The sequence below is a fragment of the Aedes aegypti genome, chromosome 1 (genome assembly GCF_002204515.2).
Source record: "Aedes aegypti strain LVP_AGWG chromosome 1, AaegL5.0 Primary Assembly, whole genome shotgun sequence".
NCBI lineage: Eukaryota > Metazoa > Arthropoda > Insecta > Diptera > Culicidae > Aedes > Aedes aegypti.
Window position 1 is genome coordinate 52761852 of NC_035107.1, and position 26430 is coordinate 52788281.

The window sequence follows — 26430 nt, forward strand, 5'->3', positions numbered from 1 at the left end:
TAACCCTACAATACTTCTGTATAGCTTATGCGTATAAATGGATGAATTTTCTCCAAATTTTTCTAGTTACAATGTTTTTTTTTTGTTCTAATTAGTATGAACTAATATATACATACTTTTTATTATATTTTGATTAAATAAAGATACTTTTTAATTTTAAAGTAATAAAATGTAACATTACTAGCACTAATAACAAGTTTTTTTTAATGGTGATCCACTTACCCTACCATGGTGCGGCAAGTGGATCATTTGGCGCAAATTTTTAAGTCTCTCATTCTCAATACATAACAATCAGAAAAATCGAAATAAATGACGATTTGAAGTATAATAGTCCCTTATTTGTTATCCACAGAAAAAAGTTTGAGTTAAATTATTCACGTTAGCTGTACATAACAATGAAGTTAACTATTGATTTTTCTGTATCCACTTACCCCACGGTACCTTACACTGTAAAAATATGTTGCAATTTTATTTTTACTTCGAAAATAAAGCTTTAAAATCCATTTTCTCAAAAATGGTTTTTTTTTTGTTTTTATATTTTAAAGTAGACAAAATATGGAGTCTTTTGCACAGTGGGTCAAGATGGAGAAATCATGGACAAAAAAGTTATGATTTTTAAAAAAAAAGTTGATTTTTCAATATGGTCTAAATAAACTTTTTGAATACTTTTCGACCCGATTTTATGAAATTACGCAAAATTTGCAACAGAAAAGGTGTATGAGAAAATTTTGCTAATTGCTACCGTTTCCGAGATACAGCGATTTTAAAATTAAATTTACTGAAAATTCACAACTTTTGGTTATTTTCGGATGATTTTCGAGTTGATAAAATAAACACTATTTTTTCAGAAAGCATTTTACAATTTTTTTACTATCATTACAGTTTGAAATTTGCCTAACTTCTATTTTATCTACGGAAACTGGAATAAATGAATGGTATTTTTGTGTTCCCTGAATAGTTATTGCTTTCGAATACTGTTCATTAAGCTGCTCCTTGATATGTTCATACTCTATTGTAGTTGCATAAGAAAAGAAAATTTGTTTTAGTTGTTGTATCGTAGATTTCCTTTCGATGTAGAAGCAGCAGCCACATTTTTTTCAATTCGTCATGGATAAAATCTTACAAGGCATCTCCAACGTTCAAGCTTACATCGATGACATACTGATTTGGGCGGAGACGGATGAAGAACTATTAGCTTCCATCAAAGTCGAGCTTAATAGGTGAAAGACCATAATGTTAAAATTAAATGAAAATGGTTCCCATGTGAAATATTTGGGTCACATTCTGTCGGAGGCGGGAGTATCGCCAAATCCGGAGAAAGTGAGGGCGGTTACGGCCGTGCCAGAGCCAAAATCCAAAACACAACTCAAAACATTTCTCGGTATGATTACATTCTATACCAAATTTGTGCCTAAATTGAGTTTAATTCTGTCACCTTTGTATGACCTGTTGAAAAAAGAGATGATTAGTTGCAAACTAAGCTCTTAAACCAGCATACAAGCTTGTAAACTTGCACGTAAGTAGAATGAAATCGATATATAATTCGATTTAAATGTGTTCAGACGTGTTACAAACTTGTTACGGCAAAAACTTGTTCGCTGTGTAAGTAATTGAAATTTATGATATTTTTTTGTAAAAATCTGACATTGGGCGAAACATCCAGATTTCTATATACTTATAAATAAGTACATAAAACGAGAATTTCATCTCTAAAATCTTAAAGTTTAGTCTCCACTGAGTATAAATTTTGAACCTTAAACATTTTAAATGTGAATATTGTGCTAGGAAAAAAAAACTAAAGAAAAATCTATTTCCCTGCAGCTTGTAACCTTCGATTAGGTTAAGCATCTGCTTCGTTACATATGTGCTAAAAATCCATGCCATGCCAAAATAAAATCTCATAATTTGAAAATAACTTCCAAATGTCGGTTCATATTTTGAAATGTCTTCCGTCTTCCATATATCTTCCGCTCTATTGAAATGTTTCAGATAGAAGACATTTCTTTCAACCTGGCATCCCTGCTTACCAGAGAAATGAGAGGAAGGCTGACGCGCGAGGCAGAAGTGGGAGACGCTTGATTGGGGTCGCTCAGTCTGCTTGGATCTCGTTGCCCTGCTATTGTTATTGTCGCGCTCACACCCTTTCGTTGGCCACGTCCTTGCAACAACGATTCAAGCAGGCTACCGGTACCGCCGGAAAACCAAAATGAATGGTGGCAATAAATTTATTTTGTCAGATTCCGTGAATGGAGTACCAACCGCCAGGGCGTGTGAGTGGGACGTGAACATGCCAACGTGGCGTTGTTGGCGGTGGAGGTATTGTTCACTCATGGGGACCGTGTCGCATCCGTGGCGGGTGGATTTAATTAAATCAACCAAGTATTGTTGTTCATTTCTAGCACAAGAGTGGATGGTGGTTTGAAAAATTACAGCTGGGTTGTGTGATGACAAAATATATACATAAGTCCGGCAACTGATTGATCGGAAAGTTAATGGACTAATCAAATGATTTGCTCTTTGCATTGTACAAAATTGATGGATTTTGCTGTCAATGTAGAAGTACATACAATTTTAATGGTATCTTTCGAATTATTAACTTTAATGCAATGTCAGTAACAGAAAAATGCTCAATGCTTTGAAACATCAAGTGAAATAGGCATTTGCATTCAGTTTAAACAGTTTAAATTGCAAATAAATACAATCTGAAAGCTTCTCTACTTAAATCTACCCTCAATTTCTTTCTTAATCGTCAAAGAAAAATCTGCACCTTCTTTCACGCCTCTCGTCTTTTGTTCTACACTCAACGAACAACGTCGCTCAAACATTACGCGAACCTTGTCGATCATCGCCTACTTTGTTTGACACGGAAATTCGTCAAAATTAGATTGAATGACACCCACACAACGTCATTTCGCATAACCGCATTCGCTCACACCCTTTTAGCATACTTTGCCTCCCCGCATCGCCGTTTGCATCCAATTTCTTTCAAGTGAAACCGGTAATCCTCTTTTACGACTGCCGTTCAGCTCGAAGGACCTCGCTGCTGAGCCAGCTTAGCGCTCTCTGAAAGCACTGATTCGTTCCTTTCAGTTGAGTCGCAATCCCAAATTGAGTTTGATCAACTAAAAGCAAACACTGAGAGTGGAAATTTCGCATCATTCCTAAGGCGGCATCCACAAATTACGTAACGCTCAAGGGGGAGGGGGGGAGTAGGCTCAAGCGTTACGGCTCATACAAAAATTTAAAATTTTTCATACAAAAAGCGTTACGGAGGGGGGGGGGATGGGGTCAAAAATTTCCAATTTTAGCGTTACGTAATAAATGGACGCCGCCTAAGCAAGTGCCGATTTTGTCGTCCGACGACCGATTCTCAATGTTTACCATTACCAATTTTTTTGTGTGTTCTTCTTTTGTCATTCCAGTGGACAACGGAGTGCAGTTCGATGCGGCCCGGGCATTTCTCAAGGAGCTGGACGTCACCAACCCGGTGTGGATTGGGCTGATGCGACCGGAGAACTCGGCACGTTTCATCTGGACGTAAGTATAACGAGCAGGACCAATGATTTCGTTTGGGACATTTTTTGTGGGGATGGAAAACATTACACTTGAATGTTCTGGCACCACTGCTGTCCAACATAAAAATTGAGAGGGATTCGCGATAAAGGCCTATCTGACAAATCAATAACAATGAGAAAATAACCAATGAAATTTTCATGTGCAATTTTTAATCCCAATTGGAGAAAATATACTCAAACCTTAACCTTTTCACTTTAATACACATTTCATAAACCTAGTTTCAAAATCCTCATCAATACCACACACATCTCCTACAATTTCCCTAGCTATTTCGTAATAAAAATAATATTATAAGGTTTCGCCTACGCACTCAAGAATGCCAGTATCGCCCAATGTAATGAGCCTGTAATCGATATTATTTTCAGTGGCGCCTATTACTTTTGCGCCGTGTTTACATTCTGGTTTCAATTAAGCCCGCCATGTACGCCTTGTTTATTTATTGTTTACAGTGTCGCCGTTTACTCTCGCCGTGTTTTGATTTCGATTTCAGATGCGCCCATCACTTTCAACAAAAACACAGGCGTAATCAATACAGTGTGTGGTTTTGCATAAGATGAAGTTTTGTCTTCTATAAATTTGCGTTTTTTGAATAGTTAAATTATCGATAGGGCAAAAGTTCAAGTGCAGTGAATAGACAATCAAGCTACAATTTCAACGCTATAGTTTCTGAAATTGTGTGCATTTTGTCAATTTCGCCTGATTCGCGAATCTTTCTAGAAATATTAATTTTAACTATTCATTATAATTCTTCGGGAAGAAGAAGACGATGTGGGGTAAAATGCACCACTTAAGGAAGATATGCCGAAATGAAGACCAAATAACATATTTGAAGTGTTTTCATTTTTTTCCATTTATTTAGTTAACATCTACACAGATAACACTGAATCAACAATTTCACGCCACAATACTCGGTTCGTGGCCGCATCTCTCCATGCTCGGTTTTGCCCCACGGTCGCCAAATCGATACACACTTGATTCGCCCACCTAGCTCGCTGCGCTCCACGCCTTCTTGTACCAACCGGGTCCGAAGCGAACACCATCTTTGCAGGGTTGCTGTCCGGCATTCTTGCTACATGCCCTGTCCATCGTATCCTTCCAGCTTTGGCCACCTTCTGGATACTGGGTTCGCCGAAGAGTTGGGCGAGCTCGTGGTTCATCCTTCGCGGCCACACACCGCTGAAGATCGTCCTAAGCACCCGACATTCGAAGACTCCAAGTGCTTGCAGGTCCTCCTCGAGCATCGTCTACGTTTCATGCCCGTAGAGGACTACCGGCCTATGAGCGTTTTGTACATGGTACATTTGGTGCGAGCGTGAATCTTTTTTGACCGCAGCTTCTTCTGGAGGCCATAGTAGGCCCGACTTCCACTGATGATGCGCCTCCGTATTTCACGGCTAACGTTATTGTCAGCCGTCAGCAAGGATCCAAGGTAGACGAACTCGTCAACCACCTCGAAATTATCCCCGTCTATCGTAGCACTGCTACCTAGGCGAGCCCTGTCGCGCTAGACTCCACCAGCTAGCATGTACTTTGTCTTGGCCGCATTCACCACCAATCCAACTTTTGCTGCCTCGCGTTTCAGGCGGGTGTACAGGTCTGCCACCTTTTCAAATGTTCGGCCAACGATGTCCATATCATCCGCGAAGCAAACAAATTGACTGGATCTCGTAAAAATCGTACCCCGGCTGTTAAGTCCGGCTCTCCGCATAACACCTTCTAGCGCAATATTGAACAACAGGCACGAAAATTCATCACCTTGTCGTAGTCCCCGGTGAGATCCAGACAAACTGGAGTGTTCGCCTGAAACCTTCACACAATTTTGCACACCCTCCATCGTCGCTCTTATCAGTCTCGTGAGCTTCCCGGGAAAGCTGTTCTCGTCCATGATTTTCCATAGCTCTACGCAGTCGATACTGTCGTATGCCGCCTTGAAATCGATGAAAAGGTGATGCGTTGGGACCTGGTATTCACGACATTTCTGGAGGATTTGCCGTACAGTAAAGATCTGGTCCGTTGTCGATCGGCCGTCAACGAAGCCGGCTTGATAACTTCCCACGAACTCGTTTACTACAGGTGACAGACGACGGAAGATGATCTGGGATAATACTTTGTAGGCCGCATTTGAAATGGTGATCGCTCGAAAGTTCTCACAATCTAACTTGTCGCCTTTCTTGTAGATGGGGCATTTTACCCCCTCCTTCCACTCCTCTGGTAGCTATTCTGTTTCCCAGATTGTTCCTATCAGTCGGTGCAGACAAATGGCCAGCCTCTCCGGACCCATCTTTATGAGTTCAGCTCCGATACCATCCTTACCAGCAGCTTTATTGTTCTTGAGCTGGTGAATGGCATCCTAAACCTCCCTCAAAGTGGGGGCTGGTTGGTTTCCATCTTCCGCAGTACTGACGAAGGCTTTACCTCCGTTGTCCCGTCCTTCATTGCCTGTGCTCTCAGCGCCATTCAGGTGCTCGTCGAAGTGCTGCTTCCATCTTTCGATCACCTCATGCTTGTCCGTCAGAATTCCCGTATCCTTATCCCTGCACATCTCGGCTCGCGGCACGAAGCCGTTGCGGGATGCGTTGAGCTTCTGATAGAACCTACGCGTTTCTTGAGACCGGCACAGCTGTTCCATCTCCTCGCACTCCGTCTCCTCCAGGCGGCGTTTTTTTCTCCCGAAAGAGGCGGGTCTGCTGTTGCCGTTTCCGTTTATAACGTTCCACGTTCTGCCGGTCCCCCTAAAACCTCCTGGCACTCCTCGTCGAACAAATCGTTCCGTCGACTCCGTCCCACGTACCCGACGTTGCTTTCAGCTGCACAGTTAAAAATAATGAAGATTACACGTCATGTAAACTTCATTTATGCGATGTAAACATAACGTCATGTAAATTTAAGTCTGGAATCATGTAAATTTGTGTTATATGTCATGGAATCACACAGAATCCTGCTGGATTACATGACATATAACTGAAGTTTACATGACATGTCATGTAAATATCCATTATATACCACGCTCCAATTATGTGCATTATATGTCTCAGAAATTTACACGTTTCGTTCGAACTGTGTGCATCGTTGATGGCTGCTTTTACTGTTCTCCAGCAGTCCTCAAAAGGGGCTTCGTCAAGCTCACCCTCTTCCGGTAATGCAGCCTCGAGGTGCTGCGCGTATGCCGCTGCGACATCCGGTTGCTTGAACCTAGGTCATACCGGGCGGCCGTCGGTACCGTACGTTGTTAACGACCGAGAGTTTTGGGCGCAGTTTGACCATCACCAGATAGTGGTCAGAGTCGATGTTAGCGCCACGATAGGTCCTGACGTCGATAATGTCGGAGAAGTAATAACCGTAATCCTTTGAGCACTGTAACTCGCGTCGAGCAAACAATTTTTCTAAGAGAAACTAATGTACCAGAGGTCACTTCTATTCTAAACGATCTTAATGTCAGGAAAAGCTGTGGACCAGATAACTTTCCCTCCAGTATCATTAAATATAATACTAACAAGTTTTCACATATCTTCATGGAACTCTTCAATCAAATACTTATACAAGGTAAATATCCAGATTGTTTAAAAGTGGCTAAAGTTACACCTATTTTTAAATCCGGTGACAAATCTGATCCTTGTAATTATCGTCCTATTTCAACGTTGTCCGTATTTAGTAAAGTTTTTGAAAAGTTGCTTGTCAGCAGAATTACAGATTTTTTGAACAAATATAATGTGTTATATAAATTCCAATATGGATTTAGAAAAGACTGCAGTACGTCTACTGCCATTGTAGAGCTTGTTGATTTTTTGATCAGAAAAATCGATAATAAATTCACTGTTGGAGGCTTATTCATCGACCTGAAAAAAGCATTTGACACGTTGAATCATGATATTCTTTTACAAAAACTGGAATGTTATGGCATACGAGGGTTGGCATATGAGATAATTAGAACCTACTTGTGTGATCGGCAACAATTCGTAATGTTACAAGATGCGCAAAGTTCTCTTCAAACTGTTAACATTGGGGTTCCACAAGGAAGTAACATTGGGCCACTTTTGTTTCTCTTATACATAAACGATATTGGAAACTTGCCACTGAAGGGCACTCCAAGGCTGTTTGCTGATGACACAGCACTGTTTTATCCTCATTTTGAAACTTCATGCATTATAGATTTTATCAATCACGACATGCTTTTGCTTGTAAGATATTTCGATACAAATTTACTCTCCCTTAATTTATCAAAAACAAAATACATTTTGTTTCATTCACCGAGGAAAAAAATTGTATCACACAACAACCCTATTGTGGGAACAACGGCGATTGAAAAAGTGAAAAATTTCAAATACCTTGGTCTGATATTAGATGCCACCCTTTCCTGGAAGGAGCATATAGAGCATCTTCGAAATAAAATTGCTTCCCTTTGTGGTCTAATGCATCGCGTGAAAACATTTGTACCGAAGCATACACTATTAAGTTTTTATTACAGTTGTATCCACTCACATCTGTTGTACCTCATTATTGTTTGGGGTCATGCAAGCAAATCAAACCTTCAAAAAATTCAAGTTTTGCAGAATAGATGCCTCAAAATCATTTTTCATTTACCGCAACTATTTTCCACTGTTCAGCTCTACTCCAACGTTTCGCACAACATTCTTCCTTTACGTGGCTTATGTAAGTTACAAACATGTTTGTTTATGTATGATATATTGAAAAAACCAAATATGCATCAGAACCTCAGCTTCACTGTTTCTAATCATGAACACAATACTCGTTACGCAAATAACTTATTGCGCTCACGAGCCAGTACTTGTCTAGGCCAAATGAGAATTTCTTTCTTCGGAGCATCCGAATATAATGCACTTCCTGAAAGTTTAAAAACTCTGAATAATCGATCGTTGTTCAAAACCAGTTTAAAACGTCACTACAAATCCAGTATAAGTGTTTTTTTGTAGAACCGTATCAGTTGCCAGTATGATTTACACTCTGTCGTGTTTTATTTACAATCTGTCGTGTTTTCACATATTTAATCAATATTAAAATAAATTCTCCCAATTTAGTTTTAAATATCATGAAATAGGGCTCCCTTAAAAGGAATTTTTATTCCACTGGGAAACCCCCTATATATTCATAGTGTATAAATGCCTCATCACTGTTCATCCATTTAATGTAAACTGTTTAAATGTTACGTGTTTACTGTTGTGCTTGTTTTTTTTTCTGTAAAATATATAATACGATAGATGCGTCCACTACCAGGGGGCTCCGAAAATGAGTCTCTTGGTGTGGGGGATAGTGGTGGGCCATAAAAAAAAAAAAAAAAAAAAAAAAAAAGGTATTGTGCCGACCATCAATCAGAACGTGGTCGATTTGCGATTCTGTCTGCTGTGGTGATCTCCAGGTGTATCGGTATGGAAGGCTGTGCTGGAAGTAGGTGCTACGAATGGCCATATTCTTGTCAGAAAAACATGCTAATTGAAAACATTTGTTGAATATATCAACTAAAAATGATAAGCTACTTTCTGGAAGTTTCTTGATGATGATGTAGAAAATTCCATCATCGCCAGGAGCTTTCATATTTCTGAATTCTTTAATAATAGTTCTCACTTCTTCCAAATCAGTCTCCCAGAAATTTTCGAAAACGTTTGGTAGAAGTTTGTGGAAACACTATATCAAACTCGCACAATATTTTTGAATGCAGATTATATGGAAACCACCCATAATAGCCTAATTGAGTTTTTGGTATGTATAACCCGTGAAAATGATACCTTATTCCCAACCCCAGTGTTTTCTCATTGAGTCCTTTAACCCTTTGGGGCCTGATTTTTTCCAAGAACTATTATACAGTTTGTTGAACGTCTTTCAATAGTTTTGGTGCTCAAAATGCTAAACATAACAAGAAATGATGACAAATATTTTTTTGGGAGGTGCTAGGTCTTCCAAACTGCTCTTGAGTTAATAACTTGAAGTCTATGCTTGTAATAATAACCTTGTTCATCATACAAGGTGATGAACTGTAATCTACCGTATATTCTGAACCTTCCGAGTGTTCAGCAAATATTATCAGATCATTTCGAATGTTCTAGATTATCTAACTTGTCGGGATGTTCAGTACATAAGATCTACAACGTGATGAGAGTCAGGATTTAGTGGTAATAAATTAATAACCACGAAACGAAGCACTTCCGAAACATGGTGTATTCGACAAAGTTTCCAGTCATAATTAGCGACATCTATTGGGAAGCATCCATAAATTATGTCACGTAAAATATACTATTTTCAACCCCCCTGCTTTTCACCTTTTGTTTGAGAACAATTTGTGAAAACGTCAGTAGAGTTTAAATGCGTAAACGAGTAGAAACACGTTTTGAATATATGTGTTTGTCGACGAATCTTCTTCTTTTTTCTTGGCATATCGTTCCCACTGGGAGGAAGCTGGCTTCTCAGCTTAGTGTTAGTTTAGCACTTCCATTTTTATTACCTGAGATCTTTCTCAGCTAATGACCTTTTTGCATGGATATATCGTGTGGCAGGCATGCGCCCAAGGAAGTCAAGACTCTTTCCTTTACGAAAAGATCCGGTAATCGTCATACAAATCTCGAGCTCTACTTCTTTTTTGCAATCGTGCAACACGACTATCCGTGTAGAGGCGTCACTACTGTACTGTCATAGACATACAGACGTAACACTCTTGAAAAGCTTACGGTACATACGTTTAACGATGAATTTGAATCCTTATTAACGAATCATTCTATTGATATTTACTCCTCTTTATTGATGTTAATCAAACCCTAGCAGCAAACCATGCGACCAGAGCCGACCCCCAGGTTCACAGATTTCGATTGGTTATGTAAGCGAAAACAACTGCTGTTACGGACTAGCCTACGACTATAGATTTCAGGGACTGCTGCAGGGCATTGCGGATGACCCTGAGTATCTCAAAAGTATTTAGCAATACCATTTGATCACACGAAAAGTTCAGTGAACCTGGTAGATTCTTCTTCTTCTTCTTCTTGGCGTAACGTCCCCACTGGGACAAAGCCTGCTCCTCAGTTAAGTGTTCTTTGAGTACTTCCACAGTGTGGCAGGCACGAAGATAAAGGGTGTCCACGATGAAATTGCCACACACAAAATTGATTCGCAAAATTCGAGTTTTCATTCGATTGCCATCAAATTTTCAGGGATTGAGAAATAACTATTAAACTTCATTTTACCATTTTACTCGTATTTTATTAACAGTCCATACGGAAATGCCCGCACCTTGGCCTTATCCCCGGCCATGAGATTCTGCACAACCTGTGAATCAACCGTTTTTTGCATGTGAACCCATACTTTCTTAAGTTCCTCGACTGTCTTCACTACCTTAGGTCGTTTACACACTTATTTCCGAAATCGACTTCGGTAAAACGGATTACCAAGAATCCAACAGCCGAATCTCGGTAAAATATTTGCTGAATCTCGGCAAAACTTTTACCGAGATTTCGGTAAACCATTACCGAATCTCGGTAAAGTTTGCCGAAATCTCGGTAAAAAATTTGGTTTGCCGAGATTCGGTAAAATTTTAACGATATTTCGGTAAAAAGTTTACCGAGATTCGGCAATTTTTTTTACCGAAATCTCAACTGTTGGATTCTCGGCAATCCGTTTGCTGAGGTCGGCAAAATAATTTAAGTGTGTAAGAAGGTGCTGCTTCATAATCGCCCAGTACTTCTCGATGGAGCGGAGCTCCGGAGTGTTGGAAGGGTTGAACATTTTCGGCACGAAATTGACTTCATTATCCGCATACCACTTCAGCACGTCCTTGGAGTAGTGGCATGAGGCCAAATCCGGCCAGAAGATTGTTGGGACGTTGTGGGTCTTCAGGAGAGGGAGCAGCCGCTTCTGAAGGCACTCTTTCATGTACACTTGTCCGTTCATCGTGTCCTAGGTCACGAAAGGTGCACTCCACTTCCCGTAATTTGGACCTCTTCTAAGTGCGGACATGCTCCGGAACGCTGAACTTATCCTTGGCCGTGAAAACAGGTTGCCGGGGATCTTTTTGAAGTCGGCCTTCACATATGTTTCGTTGTCCATGAAAGTATGGGTTTACATGCAAAAAACGGTTGATTCACAGGTTGTGCTGAATCTCATAGCCGGGGTTGAGGCCAAGATACGAGCATTTACGTATGGACTGTAAATAAAATACGAGTAAAATGGTAAAATGAAGTTTAATAGTTATTTCTCAAACCCTGAAGTTTTGATGGCAGTCGGATGAAAACTCGAATTTTGCGAATCAATTTTGTGTGTGGCAATTTCATCGTGGACACCCTTTACTCTATGCCCAAGGCAGTCAAGAATATTTTCATTACGAAAAGATCCTGGACCGACCGGGAATCGAACCTGGAACCTTCAGCATGGTCATGATGAATACCCGCGTCTTTACAGCTTCGGCTATGGGGGTCCTATATAACCTGGTAGGTTATATAACTGAACTCTATTTAGCGAAAAAAAACACTGCCACAAGGGCAGATTTGAAGTTCTGAGCTCCAGGATAGTTTGGAAAAGCTTTTGAGATTCTCAGAGGTAAAAAGATTCCGTTTGAGTTGAAAATATTATTATTTGCAGCGTTGCCAGATCTACGGAAATTTTCGTAGATCTACGGAATTGAGCACTTTCTATGGATCCGTAAGATAATTCTACGGAAAATGTATATTTTGTACAGAAAGCTACGGAAATTCTCATTATTCTACGGTAATTTACGGATTTTTCCAACGAAAATCTACGGAATTGCAATGCCGGGGATCTCTCCCCCCGCTTATCACTTTTCGTCTACGGAATGATTTCCAAAGAAATCTGGCATCGCTGATTATTTCTAGCGCAAGCAACTACTGCTGTAAATTTCGAGAATTGAGCTTCGGGATATTCTGAACGTCGTAGAATATCCCAGGACATGAAAAGGCATGTGAAGCAGCGTTTTTCTTGACATAATAGGTATCTATTACCAAGTACGAACATCAATTGTATTTACAAAAGGCATTTTAAGCTACTTTTATACTAATTATGCTATTTGTCAGACTTCTGCATGTTCAGGATGTTCTAGGTTGCCAAGTAGGACATTAAGGCATACACCTAAAATTTTTCCCTGACAGGGAAGTATATGTGCCAGGACTTTTCCGAAGACAGTAAATTTTATTCATTGGTTCTTTTTATACAGCCATTTTCCGACTGCGGTCATAGATGACCGTGCCGGCCCCAAAGGGAAAACTTTGATAATTTTAGCGAGAAAAGTTACTGGAACAAGGGTAGATCTGAAGTTCTGAACTCCAGGGTAAATTGAAGGGCCTGGAATATCACCAACGTTGGTAGTAAGCAAGAAAAAATGCTGGAATAAGTGTAGACCTGAAGTTCTGAACTCCAGGGTCATTTGGAGCACCTATAATATCCCAAACGTTCCTTGAAAAAGCCTATTGATGCATGAGAAGGTTTAGTGAACAGGAAAGATTTTATAAATTCACTCAGTTTAGCGAGATAAATTTCTACGTGCGAAAGTTCAGTGAACATGGTAGATTATATAACTTCACCCAGTTTAGCAAGAAATACTACTGGAATAAATGTAGACATGAAATTCAGATTTACAGGGTAATTTGGAGGGCCTGGAATACCTCAAACGTTTCTTGAAGTAGCCTTTTGATCCGTGACAAGGTTCAGTAAACATTGTTGATTATATAATTTCACTCAGTTTAGCGAGAATACTACTGGAACAAGTGTAGACCTGAAGTTCTGAACTCCAGGGTAATTTGGAGGGCTTGGAATATCCCAAACGTTCCTTGAAATAGCTCTTGAGATTCTCAGAGGTTGGTAGATTCTATTTGAATTTGTAATGTTATTGTTTTTAACCCAAACAATTACTGTTACGGTTGTAGATTTCAAAGAGTGTGCTTCAGGACAGTTTGGACATCCTAGAACATCCCAGGACATAGCAAAGCAAGTGAAATAGTGTTTTCGTTAAAGGAGTAATTCTGTACTATCTAGCCTGAACATCATTTATGTTCACAAACAGCATTTCACGCTTCGTATGTACTCATAGTTCAATTTTCCAAACTTCAGGATGTTCAGGATGTTCTAGGTTGTCAATTAGATCATAAAGGCATATACTTCATATTTTTCTCTGATAAAAGGGTATATTTGGGACAACTTTGCCGAAGACAGTATATACATTTGTTCATTGGTTCTTTTTTTACAGCCTTTTTTGTACTGCGATCATATATGACCGCGCCGGCCCCAAAGGGTTAATGGCTTTCATAAAGCGAGTAATACGTCAGAATTCCCTCTCCATTCCAAATTGACGTCTATAGTGCTTGAAATTAAAACAAACCGATATTCTTATGTTTGAAACACATTTTTTCTCGGTGTATTGTCCGTCCAAATTCCCGGGTATTTCCCGTATTTTCCCGGTCATTTCTAATTCTCGGCTTTCCAAAATTTCGCCATTACTTTTCTTTTCATGTACATAGTCCCTAAAAAGTTAACATTCCAAGTCTAATATGTTTCAAACAAATGTTCGTTTACAAAAATATTTACTACTCAAAGTGTTTTTCATTCTGAAGATCGCTTGAATGTAAGCTATTTTCTAAATATTATTTTGCAAAAAAATTACAGGGAAATGACTAAGCCGTCTCGGGCAATACCATTATAAGTAAAAACCACCTACTTCCTGATTTATATCCTTCACAAAATTCATAAGATGCATACATGTTTGATAAGATTTTTACCATTCAGTGTTACATAACTTATCGATGTTACGCTATTTTACAAAACTATTTATCCTATAATCCTACCCCCCCCCCCCCTGAGCAATATTCTGGGTACGCCACTGCATAGAAGGATACCTATAGAAATAATTGTTTGTTTTTACTCATCAATAATTTCTTCAGCCACTACGATGTATCAAACAACCCAACAAACATGTTTACTGAATAAGAATTTAACAAGTTACTCTCAAGCATACTTCAGTTGATTAAACTGTTATTCAGCTACAAATTTAAAATTGCCCCCCCCCCCCCTTTTCAGTATCTTTTCAAGAATTTCCTAAAAGTTTTCCTCTTGGATTCCAGCAGGAGTTATCATCAGAAGGTACGGTAATCATTTTTATGAGAGTTGATGCAAAATAACACTGATAACTTTCTCCGCGAATTCCCGAAAACAATTCCAAGAGTTATTTTTGAAGTACGATCCAAGTAATATTATATAAATAAGTTAGTTCTTCCATGAAAACCTTGAGGTGGAATTTTCGACAATTCTCCTGGAAGAATCGGAAAAAAACATCGATGTCGTAGAGTTTTTTAGGGTCAATTCTAAATAGATTCACAATTATCTGAATCATCAGAATGCTTATAGAAATTCACGGACGAGTATCTTGGGTATTCTGAAATAAACAGCATACAGTTTCAGGCATTATTAGTGCAATTCCTCGTTGGATCCCGTAGAAGTCCGTCAAATAATTTGTTGAAAATCCCTTTGAAAAACAACCCTTTGATTTTTCAACTGGAGAATAAAAACTATTAAACTGTCAACTTTAAACTAGATGTTCGCCGAGGAAATTCCGCCTTGGGAAATCATTGGAGTAATTTTTGATAGAATTTTGGTAGAAATTGCTGAACAAATCTGCAAATTGCTGGAACTCCGATAACTTAGCTTGATCGTTATGTGCCACCTTACAGTACACCCTTTAGAGGCCTTCCTTAGCCAAGTGGTTAGAGTCCGCGGCTACAAAGCAAAGCCATGCTGAATGTGTCTGGGTTCAATTCTCGGTCGGTCCAGGATCTTTTCGTAATGGTAATTTCCTTGATTTTCCTAGGCATAGAATATTATCGTACCTGCCACACGATATTCAAATGCGAAAATGGCAACTTTGCCAAAGAAAGCTCTCAGTTAATAACTGTGCTCATAAGAACACTAAGCTGAGAAGCAGGCTCTGTCCCAGTGAGGACGTAAATTCCAAGAAGAAGAAGAAGAAGAAGAAGAAGAAGAAAAAGAAGAAGAAGAAGAAGGTGAAGTATACCATTTATTCTATTAGAAAGCCTATAAGAATTGTACTCATATTCAGATAAATTAGCTTTTTAAATTCTAAAAGACATTAAATTCGAAACAGAGTGGAAAAGCACCAATTTTCGACCTAGTAATAATTTTCGACCCATCCATATGATTTAGGCCTACTTTGTATGGAAATCCGAAAATTGGCACAGAATTCTTGTAGGTCGAAAATTAGTGCTTTTCCCCTACTGTGAAGAAGTTTTTCTATAAAGTTTGCGCTAAACTTCTGTTGGAAACTCGTAATAATTTCCGACGACTCGACACACAAAATGTACCTTTCATCAAAAGTTCTGCTTCTTACTCATAATATCCAGATAGCGTAATAAACTAACAGAGCAAAGCGCATTCAAAGAGAAAAAATGAAAATTAACATCAAAATAATTAAACTTTATCGCCTAACATGCCTATTCCGTACTCAGTAGCAGCGGAAGCAGTCATCGCACTTTTCCGCCACTTTTCCGCGATATCCCTAGACCCAGAAGCTCAACGGGAAGTCCACCGCGTGCACACAAAGTTGAGCGAGAAGAGCCGTAGAAATTAAAAGCGGCCCTGCTGAAGAACCTCAAAGCTCCAAACGGCGCAAAGTATCGTGGTTGACTGGTTGATTACATTTTTTTCCCTCCGCTTTCACGATATGAAACATCTCAGTTGGCCAGTTGTCTAGAGGAAACTTTAGCGTGTGGCAGATGGTTCCTTGTGCCTACTATGATTGAGGAAGGGTTTGCAGCCTGCTAGATTGAAGGCGTCTGCTTTTGCTCTTCGGGGATCATAACTAGGCGTGGAGGAAAACCACTTTGCATCATGATTAATTCCACGCTTTTTCCCTGCAAGGAATTAGTCTTTTGGTTTAAAGCGGCTCTAATGAGAAATGGTAGAAATATTTCTTTCCTTCTCAAATCTGTATTCAATGCCAGCTTCAGTTATCTTCCACTCCTTCCAAATCAACGAAAAAAATATCCTGCAACAGTTTTGTGGACTTAAGTTGTAAAACAAATTTAAGCTCCTCGTTCAATTTGATTACCCTTTGGTTCGCTCTTGCGTGCATCCTACAGCAAACTCCCTAACCCCAAAAGATCATTTTTTGCTTGCTAACTACCGTTCTAACTTCGTTCCGAAACTCAACCTTTCTAAGTTTTCAACCCAATCAATATTCGCCCACCCGAACACGAAACCACGGCCAACACTTGCTGTCCCTTCCTTCCACACAATTTTTTTTTTTGAGATCCCACAGAACAAATAGCTCTCAATTGTTATTGCACCCGAAGATCGTTCGTCGTCCCGTCGTTCATCGCCATTTCATGCAAATTTCAACAGTCGGCACCAATTTTATGGCAGAACAATTCTCTGAATACAGGTACCTTTCGTCCCTTGTGAAGAGTCGGAGCTATGGAGCCCCCTTTTCGAACCATATACCATATAGTCATTAGGGTGTTCCAGAAAAATCAATGCTCGAAAAGTCATTGTGTACAACCCTAGGGGCCTTCCTAAGCCGAGAGGTTGGAGCCCGCGGTTAAAAAGCAAAGCCATGCTGTCTGGGTTCGATTCCCGGTCGATCCAGGATCTTTTCGAAATGGAAATGGTGCACCCTAATACACATTCCGTCCTCCTTCGCAATCCTGGCATATCAATGCACCATTTTGGCACACCACCAGCACTCGACGCGGATGCTGCTGCTGCTGACTGAAGTCGTCGATGCCCGAAAAGTGAAAGTTTGAAAATTCAATTTCCACTCGCTTCAATTCGCAGAATCGTCTGCCAAAAAACTAACTACAAGCCCGGGCCAACCCGGGCGCTATGGGCGATCAGGTGGACAAAAATTGAATAAATACTTCTATTAGTATATTTCTGGAATATTAGAGCAAGATCTTTTGTAGTTTTGTGGATTCAGTATGTCAAAGTTAGAATTTGTAAATTGAAGAATTCAGTGAAAACACAAGGTACATTTTTAATTCAATGTTCTAGATAACATATGCTCTTCTTCTCTCTTTTTCTTGGCATTAACACGTCCCCACTGGGACAGAGCCGGCTACTCAGCTTAGTGTTCTTATGAGCACTTCCACAGTTATTAACTGAGAGCTCATTCTGCCTAACTTGCCATTTTCGCATTCGTATCGTGTGGCAAGTACGATTATACTCTATGCCCAGGGAAGTCAAGAAAATTTCCATTACGAAAAGTTCCTGAACCGCCCGGAAATCAAACCCAGACACCTTCAGCATGACATTGCTTTGTAGCCGCGGACTATAACCTCTCGGTTAAGGAAGGCCCCAAATGCATGTACTGTAGATCCTATTCAAACATATGTCTCGAAAACTAGTTATTTGAAAATGAATTTTCAAATGTGTATCACAAAATTCATAAATATGACATAAGATAAAAACATATTTTTGACCGCCAGACTGTATGAAAACAGTCCATAGTGAAACAGGGGTATAAGAGAGGTGAGAATGGGTCTGACTGGGATTCACGACAGACGAACCAAATGCAAATCGAAAAACTTTTCCAATGCATGTGAGGGGGGCATCGAAGGCGGCGATGAGAGCGGCGGGCGGGATCCAAGGATGCTTTGAATTAATTACAGTTCAATTCATATGTAAATTTGAACCCGACGGTGTGCGCGCATAGGGATGCAAGTTTCGCCCGGGTTGCTTGTTGAATAATAATATTTTGGAGTAGGGGAGGCAGTTGGAGTTTTTCAACCGTCTTCTGCGTTCTGAGTTCTGCGAGGGGCAATTGGATTTGAATTAGTTATAAACGAGGCAGAAAAATCAAGGCACAGAGTGTCGGAAATTGATGACTTATGAGCGAATTTCCGGCGGGTCGGAACGGAGTTGACGGTTTGCTGTTTTCCAATGAGAGCGATAGAAAGGGCGGATCAGAAGAGGGTTGAACATTTTGCAAAAATACAGGGATTTAAGATCATTCCACTTATTTTCAGAGATTTTTCTAGAAATTTCTATCCGGAATTCTCCAAGAATTCGTTCATTAACTCATGTATGGATAACTCCAAGAATTGATTCCTCTAGAAATTCCTCCAGGAATCTCTTCGGAGATTCCTCCAAAAAATTCTCCAGGGATCCTCCAGAAATTCTTTCAAGGATTCCTCCATGAATTCAATTTGGGATTCATCTCAAAATTCCTTTCGGGATTCCTCCTGAAACTCCTCCAGAGAGTCATCCAGGAATTCCTCCGAGAGCTCCTTTCAGGATTCCTCCGAGAACTCCTCTCGAGATTCCTCCGGGGATTCATCCAGGAACGCCTCCAGGGAATCTTCCAGAAACTCCTTTAGGGATTCCTTCAGGAACTCCTTCATGGATTCCTCCAGGAACTCCTTCATGGATTCCTCCAGGAACTCCTTCATGGATTCCTCCAAAAACTTCTCCAGCGATTTCTCCAGGGACGCCATCAGAGATTTCTCCAGGAACTCCTCTAGGAATTCCTACAGAAACTCCTCTAGGAATTCCTACAGAAACTCCTCCAGGGACTCTTTCCGGAACTCCTTTAGAGTTTCCTCCAGGGATTCCTCCAGGAACTCCTTCAAGGACTTCTCCAGGAACTCCTCCAGGGATTACTCCAGGAACTCCTTCATAGATTCCTCCAGAAACTCCTCCTAGGATTTCTCCAGGAACGCCTTCAGGAACTCCTCCAGGGACTCCTCCAGGAACGCCTCCAGGGATTCCTCCAGAAATTAATCCAGGGATTTCTCCCACAACTCCTCCAGGAACTCCTCTAGGGACTCCTCCAGGAACTCCTCTAGGGACTCCTCCAGGAACTCCTCTAAAGACTCCTCCAGAGATTCCTCTAGGAACTCCAGCAGGAATTTCTCCAGAAACGTCTCCAGGGATTCTTACAGAACCTACTATAGGGAATCCTCCAGAAACTCCTTTAGGAATTCCTCCAGGGACTCATCAAGAAATTCATCCAGAGATTCCTCCGAGAAATTCTCTCGGGATTTCTCCAGGAACGCCTCCAGGGAATCCTCCAGAAACTCCTTTAGGGATTCCTCCAAGAACTCCTTCATGTATTCCTCCAGAAACTTCTCCAGGGATTTCTCCAGGAAAGCCTCCAAGGATTTCTCCAGGAACTCCTCCAGGAACTCCTCCAGGGATTACTCCAGGAGCTCCTCCAGAAACTCAACCAGGAACTCCTCCAGGGATTCCAATAGGAACTCCTGCAGAGATTTCTCCAGGAACGCCTCCATAGTCTCCTCCAGAAACTCCTCCAGGGATTACTCCGGGGATTCCTCCAGGAACTCCTTCAAGGACTTCTCCAGGAACTCCTCCAGGGATTACTCCAGGAACTCCTTCATAGATTCCTCCAGAAACTCCTCCTAGGATTTCTCCAGGAACGCCTTCAGGAACTCCTCCAGGGACTCCTCCAGGAACGCCTCCAGGGATTCCTCCAGAAATTAATCCAGGGATTTCTCCCACAACTCCTCCAGGAACTCCTCTAGGGACTCCTCCAGGGACTCCTCCAGGAACTCCTCTAAAGACTCCTCCAGAGATTCCTCTAGGAACTCCAGCAGGAATTTCTCCAGAAACGTCTCCAGGGATTCTTACAGAACCTACTATAGGGAATCCTCCAGAAACTCCTTTAGGAATTCCTCCAGGGACTCATCAAGAAATTCATCCAGAGATTCCTCCGAGAAATTCTCTTGGGATTTCTCCAGGAACGCCTCCAGGGAATCCTCCAGAAACTCCTTTAGGGATTCCTCCAGGAACTCCTTCATGTATTCCTCCAGAAACTTCTCCAGGGATTTCTCCAGGAAAGCCTCCAAGGATTTCTCCAGGGATTTCTCCAGGAAAGCCTCCAAGGATTTCTCCAGGAACTCCTCCAGGAACTCCTCCAGGGATTACTCCAGGAGCTCCTCCAGAAACTCAACCAGGAACTCCTCCAGGGATTCCAATAGGAACTCCTGCAGAGATTTCTCCAGGAACGCCTCCATAGTCTCCTCCAGAAACTCCTCCAGGGATTACTCCGGGGATTCCTCCAGAAACTCCTTCAGGAACTCCTCCAGGAACTTTTCCAGGGATTGCTCCAGTAACTGCTTCATAGATTCCTTCAGAAACTCCTCCTGAGATTTCTCCAGGAACGCCTTCAGGAAATCCTCCAGGGGCACCTCCAGGAACTCCTCCATGGATTCCTCTAGGAACTCTTGTAGGAATTTGTCCAGGAACGCCTCCAGGGATTCGTCCAGAAATTAATCCAGGGATTTCTCCCAGAACTTTTTCAGGGATTCCTCCAGCAACTCCTCCAGGAATTCTTCCTGAAACTCCAACAGTGATTATGTTATCCAAACATAAGTATTTATTCAAATACTAGTGGTCCCGGCAAACGTCTTGCCATCAAGTAGTCTGTTGAAAAATGTCGTGAAATCTCCCATACAAAATGACAGATTAGTTTTTTTCCCGTTTTCCTGACTATTCCGAAAACTTTCCGAGACTTTTTCCCCGCACGAACATGTCGCATCTTTTGTCGAATGCAACAGAGACAGAATTGTGCTAATCCGTTGACCTGTTCCCAAGCCATTTCGTGACATACAAACACCATTCCTTTTTTATTTATATAGATAAGTTAACATAAAGCTACAATATTCAAAAAGAAAACAAGTTTATCATCTTCTTTAACTCGACAGAGGTATTATATATTTGCTTTTTAATTTACAACGTTTGCTTCCATCAACATTTCTTTGACTCTTCTCCTCAACACCTTCCCCGTGGAAGACAAAGGAAGCTCCTTCCAGAAGAAAACTCCACCTCGCAATCGCTTGTGATCGGACACTTTTTCCTCCACTTGCTTCACAACCTGTTCCTCCGTCAATTCACTTCCTGGCCGTCGCACAATCACCGCGGCAGCCAAATCGGATGTGCCGTCCATCTCCGGAATCCCCACCACGCACACCTGCTGGACGCCCTCAATCTTCTCCACGATCACTTCCAAATCGATCGACGACATCTGGTAGCCTCGATACTTGATGACATCCTTCTTCCGGTCAACCAGATAGACAAACCCTTCCTCATCCAAGTAGCCGATGTCGCCGGTTCGAATCCATCCATCTTCGGTCATGAGCTCACGATTCGCTTCTTCGTCGTTGTAATAGCCCAAAAATGGAAGTGAAGTTTTCAGTAATAGCTCTCCTTGCTCTCGAGGACCCACTGCCGCATCGTTTTCATCAACAACCTTCGCATTCAGATGCAGCATCAACAGCCCTACGCTCCCTTCCCTCTTCCGTATAGCATCCATTGCAATCAATCCAATCTCCGACGAAGCGTAGTTATTGACTGTTTTACCGTTGCTGAGCTTCTCTTCGATACGCTTCCGTAACTGCGGCGAAGCGATGCTTCCACTCAAACTCCAGCTCTTCAAGCAACTGAAGTCCGCTTGCTCGACACGTGGGTGATTCAACAGAAGAATAGCGTGTGACGGCGGCGTGAAGAAATGCGTTGGACGGTACCGCTCTAGAACATCATAGAACACGTCTTCGTTGAATCCGCTTCGAGTCACTATTCGAGTCGTTCCGGTTGAAAGCGAGTTCAGCAACGCAAACAACCCCGTTCCCCAATACAGTGGACTGAAGTTGAACACCAGGTCGGAGTCGTTGCCCTTCACTGGCCGCCCGAGGACTACAGCGATGTGAGCTTGCGATACGGCTACACCCTTCGGTCGACCAGTGGTTCCAGAAGTGCAAAGAATGATTCCTATCATCTCGCGCATATCGCCTTGGTACTCGGGTCTGCAATGAATCTTCAATCAGTTCCTAAATTCAAACTCACGTAACCCTCGACTACTCACTCAAACTGTTCCTCTTTTCCGGTGCTCTCCAGCAACTCATCCACCTTCCTAATGCTCTCCATCTCGCTCTCAACGGCAAACACCACGGGTTTCATCTTCAGTGCCTTCCCGGCACCTTCGAGTGCCGTTTTGTACACCGCATCGTCACAGAACACCACCTTGGGTTGAACCAGTCCCATCAGATGGCCCAAGTCGTCGCCGTTGAACCCCACTGGCAGACTTATGAATGGTAAGCCCACCATCCACAACCCCAACACCAGTGGTGCCAGATTTTCACTGTTGGAGCAAATCAGCGCTGCCATGTCACCTTTGCGGAATCCGAGTGCGGTCAGATTCTGCGCTACCCGTATCGCCCGGAGGCGCATCTCCGCGGCGGTCATTTCCCGGCCCGTATCGGCATCGATTTGGAGGACCTTCTCAGGGTTGCGATCCAGGATGCTTAGAATCAAACGACCAAGGTTGGCCTCCGGATCGAGCACCGGTGCAGGATGACGTGAAATCCACGATTTGGTGGTTGAGTCAAACTGGTGGAACATTTCTGCCTCAATGGGACCGCGTGCAAGGAACGTTGGAAATAAACTGATGTGGAGGGTAACTGCATCAGTACACTGAACTGGAATCGCTTTATCATTGCATTTTACTGCACTTGAAATAGTTTCGTTTGTTCATCTTATCGTGTTGCTTCTGGTCTGTCCCCGATAATGTGAACTGCATCACACATGCACACAAAGAGATCAAGCTCTACAACGTAGATAATAAAACGATGTTGTATTTACGGAGCAAAGAACACTATTCGTTCAGGGTTTGAAAACCGAGGTAAATGAAAATATCTCTGCAACTATCTCGAGCAGAAGAAATTTGGTACAAAAAAAACTAAGTAAGGTACTCCATACCAGATAATTTGCAATACTTACCACCTGAATAAGGTATGAAGAAGCCCTGATAACTCATGCCTACAAGCACCAAACTAATTATGAATTTTCAAATAGAATTAGAATTTTTAAATGTATTTCTCGAAGACGTATTCAAACAGACTCAAGTCAAAAAAGTATATAAACTACTTTATCGATTATATGTGTTTCGCAGATGAAATTCTACACATTCCGCTCTAAACCAACTTGATTTTTCACTTATAGAACGTTTAATTTACGAATTTACAAAACGACGAAAGTAAAATTCTCCACTTTCGCAACCTAACCGCTACTTTCGCCGCTCCGTTGTATGGGAGACAAAGTGACTTAACCACGAATCAAAACAAAACACTACTTGAGTCGATTTTACCCTGATAGAAAAACGTCGTAAGTAACTGATTGAAACGACTTATCATTTTCTCATACAATTTTTATGGGAAATGATAGGAAATGATCAGCTAGTGTTTTAACACGAGCTGATTGCATGCAAAATTCAAGCGATGTACACGGTAAAAAATTTTAAAAATGGGATTAATTTTAAAACAGTTTTAGAAGAAAGGTTGTGATTCTTCTTAATAGGGTCCCGTTTTTAGCCCTGTCCCGTTTTTAGTGCCAAACGCTTAAGTTTAGGCCAAAAACATACGTTTACTCAATTTTCTAATGTTTTCCGTTGGTTAAAGCCCAAAAAACATATTTTTATGTTTTTTTTTTAGATTTTGTCACATCTCTTAGCTTAAACTCAAATATTAGGTGTATTTTGTTTTTCGTGTCTCTTCCGAAATGTCAGATAGGAACAACCCCAGTGTTAAAACTAAAACCCCTGTGGTGTTTTTGTCGACTTAGCGAACGCCAAACATGATCACAAGTGTCAAGGTTCATTAAAGACAAAAATTTTAATTTAAAATTTAAACATGATGTAGTCGTTATTTGAGCTGGAAAAGTAGCTAAAGTAACATGCTCTTTCGTGTTGTTAAATAAAAACAAGATTTTATTAACAATTTTAGGACCATATTAACTTCCTCAAAACCGTATGAAAGTTGCTTAAGTCGATTTGAAAAAATAATCGAGATTTCAATACTTCAAGTAGTCCTCAATAGCTTTCCAATAATGTGATATTTCTAATTGAATTAAACATTATTTTCGATACCATAATAATGTCAATTCGAGGTGTGGACAATACCTGGAGTACTGAACATCTAATCCAATTAAGGTATGATACCAGAATATAGTATTCATAGATAGATACGAGTTATTCGTTCCTGCGTGGAATGAACCCATTAATCACAGCGGTGATCAATTTAGGGAGCTAGCATAATACATGTAATTCAGCTTTTTACACTGCCTTGCTATAAACTTTAAATCACCCATTTTTGACATTTCTTGCCTTCACTAGTTTATTTTTATGGTTCGATCTAAGTAAGCTTATTCAACTTCAAAACTTTTCATGTTGATAAAACAATGTCAAAAAGTGCAGTCTTGTTTTCAATAAATGGGTATCGACAAACTTAAAATTTAATATTTTATTCTAATGTTCTGATTATTTTAGGTTTGCAAATATAAGTAACAGAGGTAATGGTCCAGATTGATGCTGGAAAAAATGTGACATTACCATCAGTAGTGCTCTGGAGTTGAAATATAAGTGCAAATGATGTCTTCATTTAAACTTCTACAAGAAGAAATTAGTGAATAAATAAATAAACTGGACATTTAGAGGACCTTTTAAGATCGACCGCAGCGATTCTTGACCGTTTGACTTTTTCGAATTATTGCTTTCGTTATGTTGCGTTCACAGAGGCGTATCAACAAAACGTAATAAAATTTATAGTATACCCCTAATACATGCATAATCGCCTCACAAATATAGGACATTCTGATCTATATAAAATTGAAACGTCGGATGATGTTAAGTAATTTCGCTTTTAAATTTATTACTGACCGAAAAGCCAATCCAAGAAGGATCAAAGTACATATCCACCGATCGTCTTCACGTTCAGTTGGGCATTATGTTGGAATAAGCTCACGCCCAAGTAAGGCGCAAACGGGAATGGTTAAACCAACATGTAGGTGGTGAGAAAAAAAGCGATGAACTTCTTCCCTCCCATTTGACAATTTGTATGGATTGAAAACTATGGATACTGATTCTGCACTTTTTTTGACGTTAACTACGTCTTACGGCAATATACTGGGTATCAATTGAAAATTTAAAATTTTGCGACCTTCACGAAATTATGTAAGATTTTGAACGCTAATAACTCAGTCATTTATCGATAGATTTTCAAGATTTTCCCACCAATCGGTCGGAAATGTATACAACAATTTCCTCGAATGGAGAAAACTATTGATTATTGACAATAAACTATTGAAAATTGGGAAAATGTCGACCCCTTTCTTACGCAACCAATCACGTGCAAGCAGTTTTCCACGCTTCTTTTGCGTTCCGCTTCGCACTATAAAAGCAGACCTATTCCTGCTTTTTCGCTCATTCTTCTTTTTGCCGTCAGACTGTGAACATGGTTGGCGAGCAAGTCTCGAGTGCTTTTCGCATTCTCAGCTCAGTTTTCAATGGGACGCGAATGGAACAACAACACGCCGCCGTGACTGAAGCCGCTTGTTGAAGCGCCCATCGTCATCGCCACCGCAAACCTCATCTGGCGAGGAGGATTGCAACCAGTGCGCCGTCAAAATGTGTCCCTGTTACGCCAATTCAACAATTCAATCGGCCCTTTTCAGAGCCAACAAATGTGTTTTAAAGAGTTGATTGTGTAATATTCCCTAATTTGCTCGAGATGGCTGAAGAAAATCGACCAAAGCCGCCAAAATGGGCCGTTCAGATCATTATGGTGATATCTGCGCTGTAGAGATAACTATAATGGGCCAGCAACGATTCTGTTTTGCGTGTTTATTGAGCCGAATACCACAACGAAGCAAAAGAAGTTCTTCATGACGCGGAATTTATTCGAGTATCAGAAGGAGAACAGACCAATGACCGTGACAGGAAATTTAAACATCGATCTTACCAACCAGGAAAATATCGAGTTTGTGGATTTCATGGAGAAGTACCTAAAACTCAAACTAGCTTCGGATCCCTCTAAGCCAACCAATCTCAGC

General features: G+C 40.9%; 2 protein-coding genes across 2 annotated transcripts in view; one reads left to right on the top strand and one right to left on the bottom strand.

Moving 5' to 3' along the window:
* The window catches only part of LOC5568402 (putative epidermal cell surface receptor), a 666851-nt gene that overhangs the window by 601190 nt on the left and 39231 nt on the right, over positions 1–26430 (top strand). The window contains exon 3 of the mRNA XM_021849817.1: positions 3423–3537. Coding sequence (XP_021705509.1) covers positions 3423–3537 — 115 coding nt within the window. The remainder of the gene's footprint in view (positions 1–3422; positions 3538–26430) is intronic.
* Positions 21237–23145, bottom strand: LOC5568406 (probable 4-coumarate--CoA ligase 3). Its single transcript, XM_001658004.2, has 2 exons — positions 22412–23145; positions 21237–22352 (listed from the first exon to the last, which is right to left on the bottom strand). Exons 1-2 carry the CDS (start codon positions 22945–22947, stop codon positions 21275–21277), a joined length of 1614 nt encoding a protein of 537 aa, XP_001658054.1. The 5' UTR covers positions 22948–23145; the 3' UTR covers positions 21237–21274.

Excerpts from the sequence above, each read along its gene's own strand:
- LOC5568406 (XM_001658004.2), bottom strand. The coding sequence starts at position 22,947 with ATGTTCCACCAGTTTGACTCAACCACCAAATCGTGGATTTCACGTCAT. Across the intron at positions 22,353-22,411 it reads GGAAAAGAGGAACAGTTTGA|ACCCGAGTACCAAGGCGATA; the intron begins GTGAGTAGTCGA and ends GATTCATTGCAG.